The 13,814-nt window shown below is 33.3% G+C and overlaps 1 protein-coding gene across 2 annotated transcripts in view; it reads left to right on the top strand.

Annotated features, from left to right (window-relative positions):
• Positions 1 to 13,814, top strand: part of LOC131692754 (arginine kinase 1) — a 104,361-nt gene that overhangs the window by 26,372 nt on the left and 64,175 nt on the right. The window contains exon 3 of one of the 2 annotated variants that reach the window (XM_058979992.1): positions 10,752 to 11,444. The exons of the other annotated variant lie outside the window; for it this stretch is intronic. Coding sequence (XP_058835975.1) covers positions 10,752 to 11,444 — 693 coding nt within the window. The remainder of the gene's footprint in view (positions 1 to 10,751; positions 11,445 to 13,814) is intronic. 2 annotated transcript variants of the gene reach the window in all.

Here is a 13,814-nt window from a genome sequence, read left to right on the forward strand (position 1 = left end):
ACCGATTTCCGTAAAAATTGATACACTGTAGGCATTTGTTATGGAGCGTGTTTGTGTGCTATTGGTTGAGGATTATCTGGCCGCCAGATGGCACTACGGAACAAATTGTGTTTTCCTCTTATTTCGTTGAAAATCGCAGCAACGCGCGATGGGTATTAGCTAGTAACTTATAAACAGAGCTAATCGTTGCAATTGATTATAGCAAAGATTTCACTACTCCATTTGTTATTCTTTCTATTTCCCTGTTAAAATGTAAGCCAAATTTTTAATTAGCGAATGATATGCAGAAATACAGAAATTTTATGTATTTCGCAAACTACTCTGAACGTAGAGTTATCAAATGCGCCGCGAATCTCCGGGTATCTACTGCACCAATCGTTTTGAAGTTTTGTACAATGCTTCATATAATTCTCCAGGTAGGGTAAGGTGGGGCAAATCTGACTATTGGATAAACCCGACCCCCCTCTGTTATCAAAAATCGGAAGCACTACGCGAACTAACATCAATGTTGTCGTGTGTAACATCAAAAATATAATAATGGTGGCATGATAGCATTTTATTAGTCTACATTGAGATGCTCGAACGACAATAAGTGTGTTTTACAACTTTTGATTTGATTTTTGTGCATCATTGACTACAGGATATTTCTGATTGTTAAAATTATTGCATAAAAAAATGTAAGTGGATTTAAATTGTTTGATTAAAGTCCTACAAAGCGCATAGATTTTTTAGTCCAACTTTTTTCATAATTTTTTTTAATTGCATCATAATGAAAAATTACGCTGTGGGGCAAATCCGACCTCTAAATAGTGGGGTAAATCCAACCGCTTTTGTGCTAAGAACATGTTTATTAATCAAATTGCAATATATATATATATATATATATATATATATATATATATATATATATATATATATATATATATATATATATATATATATATATATATATATATATATATATATATATATATATATATATATATATATATATATATATATATATATATATATATATATATATATATATATATATATATATATATATATATATATATATATATATATATATATATATATATATATATATATATATATATATATATATATATATATATATATATATATATATATATATATATATATATATATATATATATATATATATATATATATATATATATATATATATATATATATATATTAACGACATTCAATTAGCTAGAGATTACTGGGTAAAGCCTGTTCTAATGACCCTGCCACTTCTAGTTTTCCGATCTGTTTACTTCACATCCTTGCTCTCACTTGAGTACTATGGCTCTAAGAATCTTTTGTGAAAAATTTCTAACCCTATGTGCGGGGTCGGGACAAGAACTCATGTGCGCTGCGTACAAGGCAATTGATTTATCAACTACGCTACGCCCACCCCGTATTTTTTTATTGTTATTTATTTATTATTAATTTTGTTGTCTGTTGTAATGAGTGAACTATTATGTTTTTATGTTTGTCCAATATTATTAGACTTTAGGAATTGGTATGTGTGCCTTTTTTTGCGCTTGTCGCAAAGATGAAATAAATAAATAAATTTAAAAAAAAATTGTTGCACAATGGTTCATAATTACAAACGAAAGACGCAAAAACGTGATAAATGTAGTATTCGTCGAGCAATTGCTCCGATGCAAATGGGAATATCTTTACGTTCTACTGGTCGTGATTTTGGCATTCCAAGATTGACATTAAATTCCATTTTAATCATGTTACAATTCAATAACATAACATTCACTGATTTATCATTGAAAAATCATAAAATTTGGGTAATATCTGTACTAAATCAACCAAAAACATTGGCGGTCGGATTTACCCCACCATTTTTGAAAACAGCAAAAGTTAACATTTTCGTAAAACCCTTGTTTCTCAAAATTTTCCCAAGATGCGAATAAAATGCTATGCAAATAAAGTTACCCACAAGTCCAATCTTTAATTTAATATATAAAACCGATTTAATCCACTTATCAGTGAGATGAGACATTTCTTACACATATCACTGTTGTATTATTCATTAGTTTGCCAATCACACGCGAAGTTGGCAAGCAACTATATGTAAGATAAGCACAGTTTCGAGTCTTGCACGAATATCACTTCGAATAAACTGAATAAATTAAAGAAAAATAATAAAACAAATAAAAATTTAAAATAATAGTGAAGCAAAAAATAAAAAAAAATATTCATAAAATAATAAAATGATTAATATAAATCAAATTAATAAAATAAATAAATCAAATTAGCTCAAATGAAAATTAGACAATATTAAAAAAGTTATGAAATTTAATTGTTTCAAGATAACAAACTGCCATACAATAACAAAAAGAACTGACTAAACCGAATTGATAAAATAAATAAACTAACAATTTAATAAAATGATTATAATAAATAAAATAAATACTTTGAATAAAACTATAAAAAAATTAAATTAATAAGATAAATAATATGAATAATATGGATAAAATTAACCCGTTCATACCTAATATTTTTCTAGCACAGATAGGGTTCCAAAACAGTTTTTCTTAAAACTGTTAGAGTAAAGCAACAGGAAAAATCTGTTTTGATCAAGATAGATGCTTATCTAGCAGTGTGAGAAGCTGCTCAATTTTTACATGCCGATCCTTAATACACATCTCCTGTAAATTTTTCAATAGTTCGATTGGGCGGAAAAGATAGCCGAAAGCAGTCTACATTGATAAAATTTATCAGTTTTCAACAATAAAACGAATAGATTGAATTAAATAAACAAAATGAATAAAGTGATAAAATAAATAAAAATGTTTTCTTTCTATATATTTTATATTTTTTTCTTTTTTTGCTTTTATAGATGAAATGAAAAAAATCAGTGATATTAAATAGTAACAGAATTAATAGAATAAATTAAATTGTGTCTTATTAATGTTCTAGATGAAATGAATAAAATGAATGACTGAACAAAATTAGTCAGATTATTAAAATGAATAAAATATGTGACCCCGATAAATAATATGAAATCGCATAACACGAAAAAAGTGAATAAAATAAATTAAATGAATGATACGAATAAGATGCATGAGATAATAAACTGATCGGAATGCATACAAAGAATGAAATGAATGCAATAGAATAAATGAGGTCAAATAAACAAAATGAATCAAAAGAATGCTAAATAAAAAAAATCATTAAAATGAAAGTAAAATATTTAAAATGAAAAAAAAAACAAAACGAATATAATCCATTAAATGAATGATCTCGAAAATATGAGTATATAGAATAATATTTAAAAAGTTATTTAAATGAAGTAAATTAATAAAACGGTTTCCAAAACCATTGTTTCAGAATATTCTGAAGTTTTTGTGAAAATCCCATTGCAAAGAGCATGTTTTCTTTCTTCTTTTCTTGGCGGCATTTTAAAATTATTTAGTGTTTTTACTTTATTGATGAGCATTAAGTAGTCATCAGGAAATCTAGAAATATGTGTTTATGAGTCCTACACAAAACAATACCATGGCAAAGGAATGGTTCAAACTACCAGGATAAGTATTTAAATTCATCGAAAAGCCAGTGGCCATTGAAAGTGTCCCTGGACTGCTTTTAAGACACGAGCATTCTTGAAATTAAATGTCGTATTTTTTCGCAAATAAATCTGCTTTTAGTCACATATATCACGAAAAATGTATATTGAGGTTTTCAGTACAACTCAGAATCAGTTGTACACACCAAAAAAATCTGAATTTTATCGTTGACGTAATTGCAAACATGACACAATTCAACAAACCGTAATTTACGAAATGACGGAACATTACCGTGTTCCATTTAATTTTACATGAAACATATACTTTACATGCGCAATGACATAAAATTACACTTCCTACCATTCAGAATAAACGCTGTATGTGGAGTAAAATTACATGATTTACGAAATTAAACGTCATGTAAAATTTAAATCAAACGTAAAACTAAGTCATTTTTGATGCTCGTATATGTCAGGGTCAGGAGACGTAAATTTACACTTTTTTCTAGGTGTGTAGTTACACAGTAATATTATGATATAACGTCATAGGGATCAACTATCTGTCCAATGCATAAACTGTAATTGTAATCCTCGCTAATTTACGTGTAGAATATGGAGCACTGATACGAAACGTCTATTGAATTCCAATGCCTGTACTAATTCTGGCATTGAAAGTTCAATTGAAGCGTTCTCAGCATAAGGCAAATTTAGGCAATTGAAACCATCGCTGTAATATAAAAGCATCCTTTTCCGGGGTTGCAAGTATAATTGCATAGTTCAGGGATCTATTTTTCCCGGATATAATTTGTGGATATTTCTGGAATGTGATCCGTTATTTTTGATAAAAGTGCATTCCAATACAATGAATCTGCATTTTCAATAATGTCAACCCAAATCAGGTGTTCTCCAATTTCAAATGACACATTTATACATATGTTTCATTCAAAATTCAGTAGAGATATGAAAAGTTTAAAAAAGTGTACGTAAGATGTCTCAATATTTTTTTCTTCAAACAACCATATTATTCAATTTGAAATACCCAAGCATTTCCGTAATTATAGTATATCGTCGCTGTTGTGCTATCTTATGACAAACGCCATTTTGGGGTAAACTGAGTTAGATATGCCACATTACTCGTTTAACGAATCTTTTCAAGATGGCGTTTCCAAAATTTTGAAATTTTGCTTGGTTGCTGAAATATTGTGAGAAAAGTGATCAGAAATTGTGAGTTTTTTGCTTCAAATCATTATATCTTGGGATTAGCTCAAGTTATAATAAAATTTTAGTTGCTTTTATGTGTAAAAATGTCGTAGGAACACAATGACATAATAATTTTCAAAAGAAAAATACATGTATTGGGAGAAAAACGTAGTTTTAACTTTAAACTGGAAATATTGCCTATTTGGCAACACTGTAACTAAAAATAACTATTTTTTCTAGATTTCCTGACTCATTTCCTTCAAAATGCATCTAACCGATTGTTTAAAGACCAAATGAAGCCAAAGATATGAATAAAAGTTCATAATTGGTGATTTTTTTCTTTGGAAAATTTTCCATGCACGATTATGACACGCCATACAAATTTTTTCATCAATACACACCTATGACACGTGTGAGTGCGACTTTTGTTTACATTTTTAGTGAAAACTCGCAACATACTATTCTATTCGAGCTGGTTGTCTTAGACCCTCTTTTCTTTCACTGCAAACACTACATTGCAGACGATCAACACGGATTTATGCCTAAACGATCGACAACGACTAACCTGCTCTCGTTCACAACATATGCAATGGATGGATTCGCTGACGGATTGCAAACCGATGCTATTTACATGGATCTATCTGCGGCCTTCGACAAAATCAATCATGATATCGCAATAGCGAAGCTGGACAAACTCGGTATTCATGGACAACTTCTGCGCTGGTTTCGTTCCTACCTCGATGGAAGGCAGCTCCAAATCAGCATTAAGGACTGTCTATCTACACCATTCTTCGCTACATCCGGCATCCCACAAGGAAGCCATCTCGGTCCAGTGATATTCCTCCTCTACTTTAATGACGTCAACATCAAATTACAAGGACCCCGCCTTTCTTTTGCCGACGACATGAAAATTTTTCAACAAATACGGGATAAAACCGATGCCGAGCTTCTTCAGAGGGAATTGGACAGCTTTAGTACGTGGTGTGATCTAAACAGAATGGTTTTAAACCCGAGCAAATGCTCAATCGTTACGTTCACGCGGAAACGCCATCCGATTCAGTTTAACTACCATCTCTTCGACTCGAGTATTCCAAGACACTCTAACGTCAAGGATCTCGGAGTCATCATGGATTCGGCACTAACGTTCAAACCACATACATCATCCATTGTGGATAAGGCTTCAAGACAGCTTGGGTTCATCTTCCGAATAGCGAAAAACTTTAAGGACGTATACTGTTTAAAATCTCTCTATTGTGCGCTGGTTCGCTCAACACTGGAATATTGTTCTGCTGTTTGGAACCCTTACTACCAGAACGGTGTCAACAGAATCGAGGCCGTCCAACGCCGGTTCATACGCTTTGCACTCCGACATCTTCCTTGGCAAAACAGATTTCAGCTGCCGAGCTACGAAAACCGTTGTCAGTTAATACAGCTCGATACTCTAAGCATCCGGAGGGACTGCTCTCGAGCCCTGTTCGTCTCGGACTTACTGTCTGCCAGGGTGGATTGCCCTACAATCCTCGGACGCCTCGATCTTCAAGCTCGCGTTCGAGCTCTGCGCAATAACTCTCTTCTGCGAGTCCCATTCAGGAGAACTAACTATGGGCGCCAGGGCGCTGTTACCGGACTCCAGCGTGTGTTTAACAGTGTGGCGACGGCGTTTGACTTCAACCTGACAAGGAATTCGATAAAAACTAAAATTATTCGTATTCTGAAATGTAATTAGTTTAAGTAACCACCATTGGGGCCAAGGGGTCTGTTGGTGACGGTACAACAAATAAACATAGTCAACCGATTTTCGTAATATTTGAGAGATTAGTACAGAATAGGTAGAAGCATCAATTATCTTCTCTGAATTGTTTCTACCATTTATAAGTTTCATGATATTCAATCTCAAACTTTAAAAATCGTTTTTCTCGAAATGTGCAAAATGGCGCTTGTCATAAGATAGCACAACAGCGACGATATACAAACGCTCAGAATAGAATTGAATTAAATTGGAGTTGATGTAGTTTTCGATTTTTGGTCATATGACCCTCCTTAGTGCAACGTTTCGAAGGAATAGCCCCTCATCTTCAGAGGAAAGCAGGGTTTGAACCTAAATTAGTTGTAGTTTTCTCATAATATAAATATTTTGCAAATATTGCCAGGACCACAAATATTTTCTTTTTCAAGTAGAATGTAATATTAAGTTTATTTCCGCAAGTGGCTCTGTTCTATACTAAAATGGAAAACTATTTATAGGGAAACAGAGGACAAAAATAGGTTGTTTTAACCTGAACAAATACATCGCAAGATTAAATTAACTTGGATACTAACAAATATTTCAGATTATTTAAAGATCTTATGACACATCTTAGAAATGGATTTGGAAATATCAGAATAGATCTGAGTCGTGAGAGTTGCCACGAACACGATTGTGGAGAGATCGGAGGTGAGGAGGGGCGACGAGAGAGGAATGGTAAATGATGGTTAGTGCTGTGACATTTTTTCTATATGGGGCGAAATTTTGATTCCTTACATCTTTATTAAACATAAATCAACTGATAATATTTACGCCATAATTAGTATAACATAAAGTTTGCAAAAAAAGATAAATTTTCACTAGAATTTTGTTATTCCAAAACACAGTTGATCTCGGTGATGCTACGAGTATAATATGAATATAATTATGTTAGAAATCTATTTTCTCACTTCTAGGTTAATTACTTGGTGATCTGTGCATTCATATACCATCCAACGACTATCTCAATGCTTATTCCAACGGATAAATACATCAACTCTGGAAAAATTTTTTCTTTGAAGTGAATTTACACATTGTTTTGTCTTTGAAGTAAACTTGCGTATTAATTTTTGAGATATGGTTAACAAATTATTAAGTAAATTTACAAATTGTTTTCAAAATCAAATTCTTTGAATAACGCAGATGTGTTTTCATGCCCCGATATTCAAAATTGGTTTAGTTTTGCCCCAAAAACACCCGTAAAGCAATACTCGGTATGCAACAATCTCATTTTTAGTTAGTGGAAATTGGTAAGCGAGCTACAAGCTTTCTAATTATGTGCACTTCATACGATTGCTTTGCTTTGTTCGAAAGTTATTTGCTTTAAACCCTATAAGTTTTGACAAAATCATCCATATCTCAGAAAGTAAACAACATATCAAAAAACAAAAATAATAGTGTCAAATGGCAACGTTGGGCTGTTAGGCCTTTCTAATTTCGTTAAGATCGGTTCAGCGGTTGCTGAGATAATTACATGACATTAGTGCACATACATACATACATACCCACACACACACATACACACTCACACACATACACACTCACACACACATACAGACATTGTCCCAATTTGTCTATCTGAGTCGATTGGTATATAAGACTCGGCCCTCAGGGCCTCGGAAAAAGTATACAAAGTTTGAGCGAATCCTATACATATCTTTTGTAAGAAATGTAAAACGACATGATCCGATGTAAAATAAGCATTTTACAACCAAAACCATTTACTAGGTCGGATTTGCTCCACCTTACCCTATTTTTCTTCCTTTTATCAGATTTTCCAATTTTATGTAGTGCTTGGAAAACAAAAAACCTATTGTTGTTTAAAACGGCTAATTTGTTATTGTGAATATAAGATAACTTTTTATTTTGAAAACGCGTGAAATGAGCGTACGGCGGGGCTATTCGGACCCCCTATTCCATTAACCACCGATCAGCTTGCGGCTGCGCACACTCCACAGCAAAAAAATATGATGCGCCAATCGGCAGCTATGACCACCCAGATCATTTTTAAACTCATTTTATTTTATTTTTGCTTCTTAAGGAGTTTATCCTACAAAGATTTCATAGCTAAACATAATCCCATTGTAGGTCAGGTGATTCGCATTTAATGCCAAAATATCCTGACTCCTGCGTGTAGAAGACAAAAAGTTAAGTCACCGGGAAACTCTAACCTTTCTCATATGACCCCTATTCAACGCTTTTCTAAACTTTCTTCCTTCAACTCCTTGCTCTTCCTTGAGTATGAGTACTATGGCTAAAAATATTTCACGCCTTCCAGTCCTTTGCTAATTAATTTTTGTTACAATATCTAAATCAAATCAATAAAAAAATCAAATTAGTTCAGCTCAACGAAAAATTAGACAATATTAAACAAAGTTATTACATCAATAGAATAAATCAATTTGATTCAAACTAACAAATTGGATGTAATTAATAAAAGGAATGACTGAATAGAATTAATAAAATTAATAAAATGAAGAAACTGAATAAATTGTATGAACTGGAAAAATTTAAATGAATCAAATGAATGAATAAAATGAAAAAAATCAAACATAAAGCAAATGAAATGAATAATATGGATAAAAATAAAACCAAAAAAAATAAAATGAATAAAGTAAACGGAAAAAAATAAATTAAAAGAAAAAAAAATTTACAACATAAAAAATCTGTAAAAGTTATAGAAAAAACTAAATTGCGGGGGTGGGCGTAGCGTAGTTGGTAAATCGATTGCCTTGTACGCAGCGCACCTGGGTTCGAGTCCCGGCCCCACACATAGGGTTAGAAATTTTTCATAAGAGATTTTTGTAACCCGAAGAGGCGAATGACCTTAAGGTTAAAACCTCTATAATCGAAATAAAAAAAACTAAATTGTGCCAAATTAATAATCATGAATGACTTAGATTGTAATGAATACATTGAATGAAATATTTGAACCAATAAAAATGAATAAAATGCATAAAATGAAAACAGTGATTGTATTAAATTAAATTTGTGATACGAATACAATACATTAAATGAATAAACTGGTCAGAATGAATCCAAAGAATGAAACGAGTAATATAGATATAATGAACAAAATAAATAAAAAGAATACCAAATGAAGTAAATGATTAGAATTAAATGATCATATGTTTAGAATTAGCCAAACATGTAAAATATATAAAATGAACAAAACGAACAAAAGTAAATGAATAAAACGAATTGTACGACTTTGAGAACCATTGTTTCAGAAAGATCTGAAATGTTTGTGAAAATTTTCTAGTGGTTCCATTATTTTGGTTTTGACCTCTTTGGTTTTCGTTATTCTTTTCTTGGCGGCAGATTATCTCGTGTTTCCACTTTATTGATGGACCATAATTAGGAACGTTCAATTTGTTCTGAAATTCAATGATGTGTTTTTGGTATCTGCGACCGAAACAAAAACTTTTGTGCAAAATGGAATTTGCTGGTACAGTATTTTAACGTGTAATTTAATTTATTGCCGTTGGCACAAAAGCTGTGTCGTCGTCGTCAGTCGATTACACTAGTTTACAGAATCTCTAAACTCAATAAGCTGGTGCTCTTTTTCAATGTAAAATCGTGGGGTGAAATAGAAAATGAAGTCCTAGGAGGGATCTGATCAACACCCAATAATTAAGTATCGATTCCGTATTAGTTTCAGAAGTATTACCTCGTCCCCAAGTGAGAGGAACTAAAAGTTCAGTATTTTTAACAAGAACAATCAAAATTATAATACCTTTTAGCTAATTTAACAATGCACTGAAATCAATGAAGTCTACAAATTATACATGGGGGGTGCTTGGTCGGACCGGGCTAAGTGATATTCTTATAATTTCGAGAAAAAGTTTTAAAATAATGCTGTAATTTTTGGTTACGGTAAATTTTTTTTTAAATTTGTGAGAAAATAGACCAAGTGGAACTATAAACAACCGAGAGCTTTTAAAAGCTAGCATATCCCACCCCTAGGAGCGCCAGATTAGCCAATATTTTAATGCGCCAACATTAGCCATTATTTAAAATGATCTAGCTTTTAGTCTTGTTTCGTTTAAGCTAACAAACAATCTTAATGTTGATGGTGTTTGCGTTTTTAATTGCTATATTTTATTTGAGTTGCATTTGTTGTTCAGTATTAAATCATTTATATTTGTTACTTTCCGTCACTAATTAAACTAACAGGGGCAGAATGTTTATTAAGTCTTTTTTCATATTTTTCCTTAATTTCTTTGTTTTCAGAAAACGTTTTGGTTTTGTAAATCGACTTTTTATCTTTTTCAACGGCAATGAATTCAATACTCAGCCTCCAGCCATTGAACCTCAGAATCGAAAGACTTCGCCTTCCGTGGAACCTGTAGATCAAATAAAAATAGCGCCTGTACTACCGGAGCCCGAAGCCTCACTTCAAATAGCTGCTCAAGTTCTTCCGAAACCGGTTGATGTTCCTTCAAAACCAATCGTGGTGCCTTCCCCAAAACCACAAAGTGATATTCTTACTAAGCCTTCTCCAGTAGCTCCTATTGTTAAGCCTGCACCGCTTGTTGAGCCTGTAAAACCAAAGATAGATCTTCGTCCCACAGTTGCCAAACCCGAAATCGTAAAGGCAAAAGAACAATCTAAATCCATTGTATCTCCCGTAACACCAACTCCTAGCTCGACCTCAACCAATCCTCAAGAGCCGGCTTTGAATGGTAAAGCTAAATCGACACTGATCAAACCAGCCAGGCAGGCACCGGAATCGAAAGCTTCCGACGCACCCGCACCAATATCACCGAATTCTTCTATTGTTGTCGAATTACCGACCAGCAACGAAGATAGTTTTATTATAGTCGAAAAACAGAAGCCAAAAGCCGCTGTAACCAACGTGAAAGATTCGACCCTTGACTTCCTGAAGGCAGAAGGTGGCAGAGTTGCCGCGCCGACCGTGAGAAGGTAAGGAATATAGTATCTGGCAAACTGCCAAATAAAAAATTCGATCTGGCGCATTGTCGAAAATCTTCAACACCCCAGCAATGTACATTTGGCATACGAACGAATTGCATAGGAGGACATGGGGTTATATGGTAACCCCCTAGGGATGATGAACAATGCTTATGTGAAAAGAAAAGCAAATATATCAAAAACCTCCTATTGTTTGATGGCAATTCGAAAAATATTTCAGTCTAAATTAGCCTAGAAAATCGGAAATCGTACTCAACCATCCCCGATTACGTGTTGTTGGAATGGTAAACTGTGTATTGTCCACAGGTGAATACATCAAACTGGCTCAAGGACGATTTTGAAAAATATGCATGGTGTTTGTTTCATGGTTATGAATCTGTCTAAGGGTGACAGAGGATCATTTTTGGGGAATAAAATTTCTCTTCACATCTCAATTGAACTCTTTGTGTAATAGACTTGTTTGCCTTACAAAGCTTCTGGCTTAAGGTTGCCAGAGAATGCGCCAAATTCGCAAACGAAAAAAGCAGTTTTTTTCCACACCGTATGTCAGATCTTCATAAAAATCAATCAGCGTATGTAGAATGTTGTTACAGTACTGCTGATTGATTTTTATGAAGATCTGACATACGGTGTGGAAAAAACTGCTTTTTTCGTTTGCGAATTTTGCGCATTCTCTGCAACCTTAAAAAAGTGTACTTTTTGTTATGATTCTTTTAGTTTCGAAAGCTGAAGGCTTCCACTATTGAGAATGGTTTCCTCATATCTTTCGTTGAATTAATTGCACTATCAACAACTTACATGTGGTACTCATTACCCATTAACTCAGTCTGTAAAACACCATTTTTTGTTATTTTCCACGAACAACAGCGCAGATTCCGGTTACTTCTCCATAGACTTTGGACAACTTGTTCGTATTTTGTTTACTTTTTACAGGCCGACTGTTCGACCATTTATGGAAACTGTCCTTCGATGTCACCTTCTTTCTCCGAGTTTCAGCCTAGATAAGCTGTGTAGTGTATGTAGTGGTTGTTTTAACCGGCTAAGAATTAGACTACGGATCACTTGTTCCGGTGATAAAACCCACCACACAGGGAATCCCATATGCATAGAGTCATGCGATGATTTTTTTTACCGAAGATCGGATTTATTTTGAAGGATTGTTGTTGGCTGGGGTTTGGTGGGCAGTGGCGGTGCGAGGTGTTTTGTCGCTCGGGGCTAAACATTAAATTTGCCGCCCCTTTACAACGAATTTTCAAAAAAGTTCAACTATGTCCCACCTTTTCACATGAAACGAATATGATAAAGGTATTAGAAAGGATCTACACAAAAATGAACTTTTTCACATTTTATTGTCAATATTTGGTCCTGGCGGTAGTGTTGCGCATAAATTTCCTCGCGAAAGGTGTGGCTACGACTCCGTTCACATGTTCGCTCCGCGCTCATGTCCTTTAATTATGGCAATAATTGGTGCCTAAAATTTTCTTGTTTGAGCAAAGAGACGGCATTCTTCATTTGGTTTATGACTACTGGTACACCTTCTATAAAATATTACATATTAAAAAAAACTGATCAAGGAATTGGACAAATCATTTTAAAATATTATTTTTGTGAGATACTGGCGATCAACCTTTTTTTTTAAATTCTCTAGCTAAACGTTCAGAGAAACATAATTTTCTTTTAACCCCTATCAAACCCATTTTATTTATAAACAATAAAGTTTATCAATTTTTGGCTAAGGAAAGACTAGCTTACAAAACTAATTATTGAGACTATTAAATTTCATTTGAGCACTAGCACATAAAAGTAATATTCATAGAACTGATGTAATTGCAATTTGTCTGGATAGATCCCGGTGAAACAGTGCTGCCAAGGACAGTGGGCATAACATAAATTTTTGATATCTTTATGATGGCTCGAATTATTATTGAAAACTGATAGACTCAATTAAGACCGTCTTTGGCTACCTTTTCCATACTATTTGATTACAGTAATCATTGTAAGGGAATTGTATTGAGCATCGGATCATTAGACCGGTTCTCTTATCGACTATGCTGGACCAACGCACCTGATTTTTAACAGGAACGGAAACAACTTTCCAATGGAATTAAAAGATTGAAAATACAAAGTATACTTTTTGAGTTAGAGACATTTAAAAACAAACAAGTTGTTTACAAAGAAAGTTCAATAGCTTTGTAGTTGAGTTTTGATAGTTTGTGTAGAACGATTTTTTCCCCAAATACAACTCTCTATCACCGCTCGAGAGATTCTTAACCATGAACCAAACACTCTGTATATGATAGAGTTCCCTGGTTTAATCCCAGCAAATTAGTCTGCATACTCCCACTACTTCAAGTTCTTTCG

This window comes from Topomyia yanbarensis, chromosome 3 (genome assembly GCF_030247195.1).
Source record: "Topomyia yanbarensis strain Yona2022 chromosome 3, ASM3024719v1, whole genome shotgun sequence".
Classification (NCBI taxonomy): domain Eukaryota; kingdom Metazoa; phylum Arthropoda; class Insecta; order Diptera; family Culicidae; genus Topomyia; species Topomyia yanbarensis.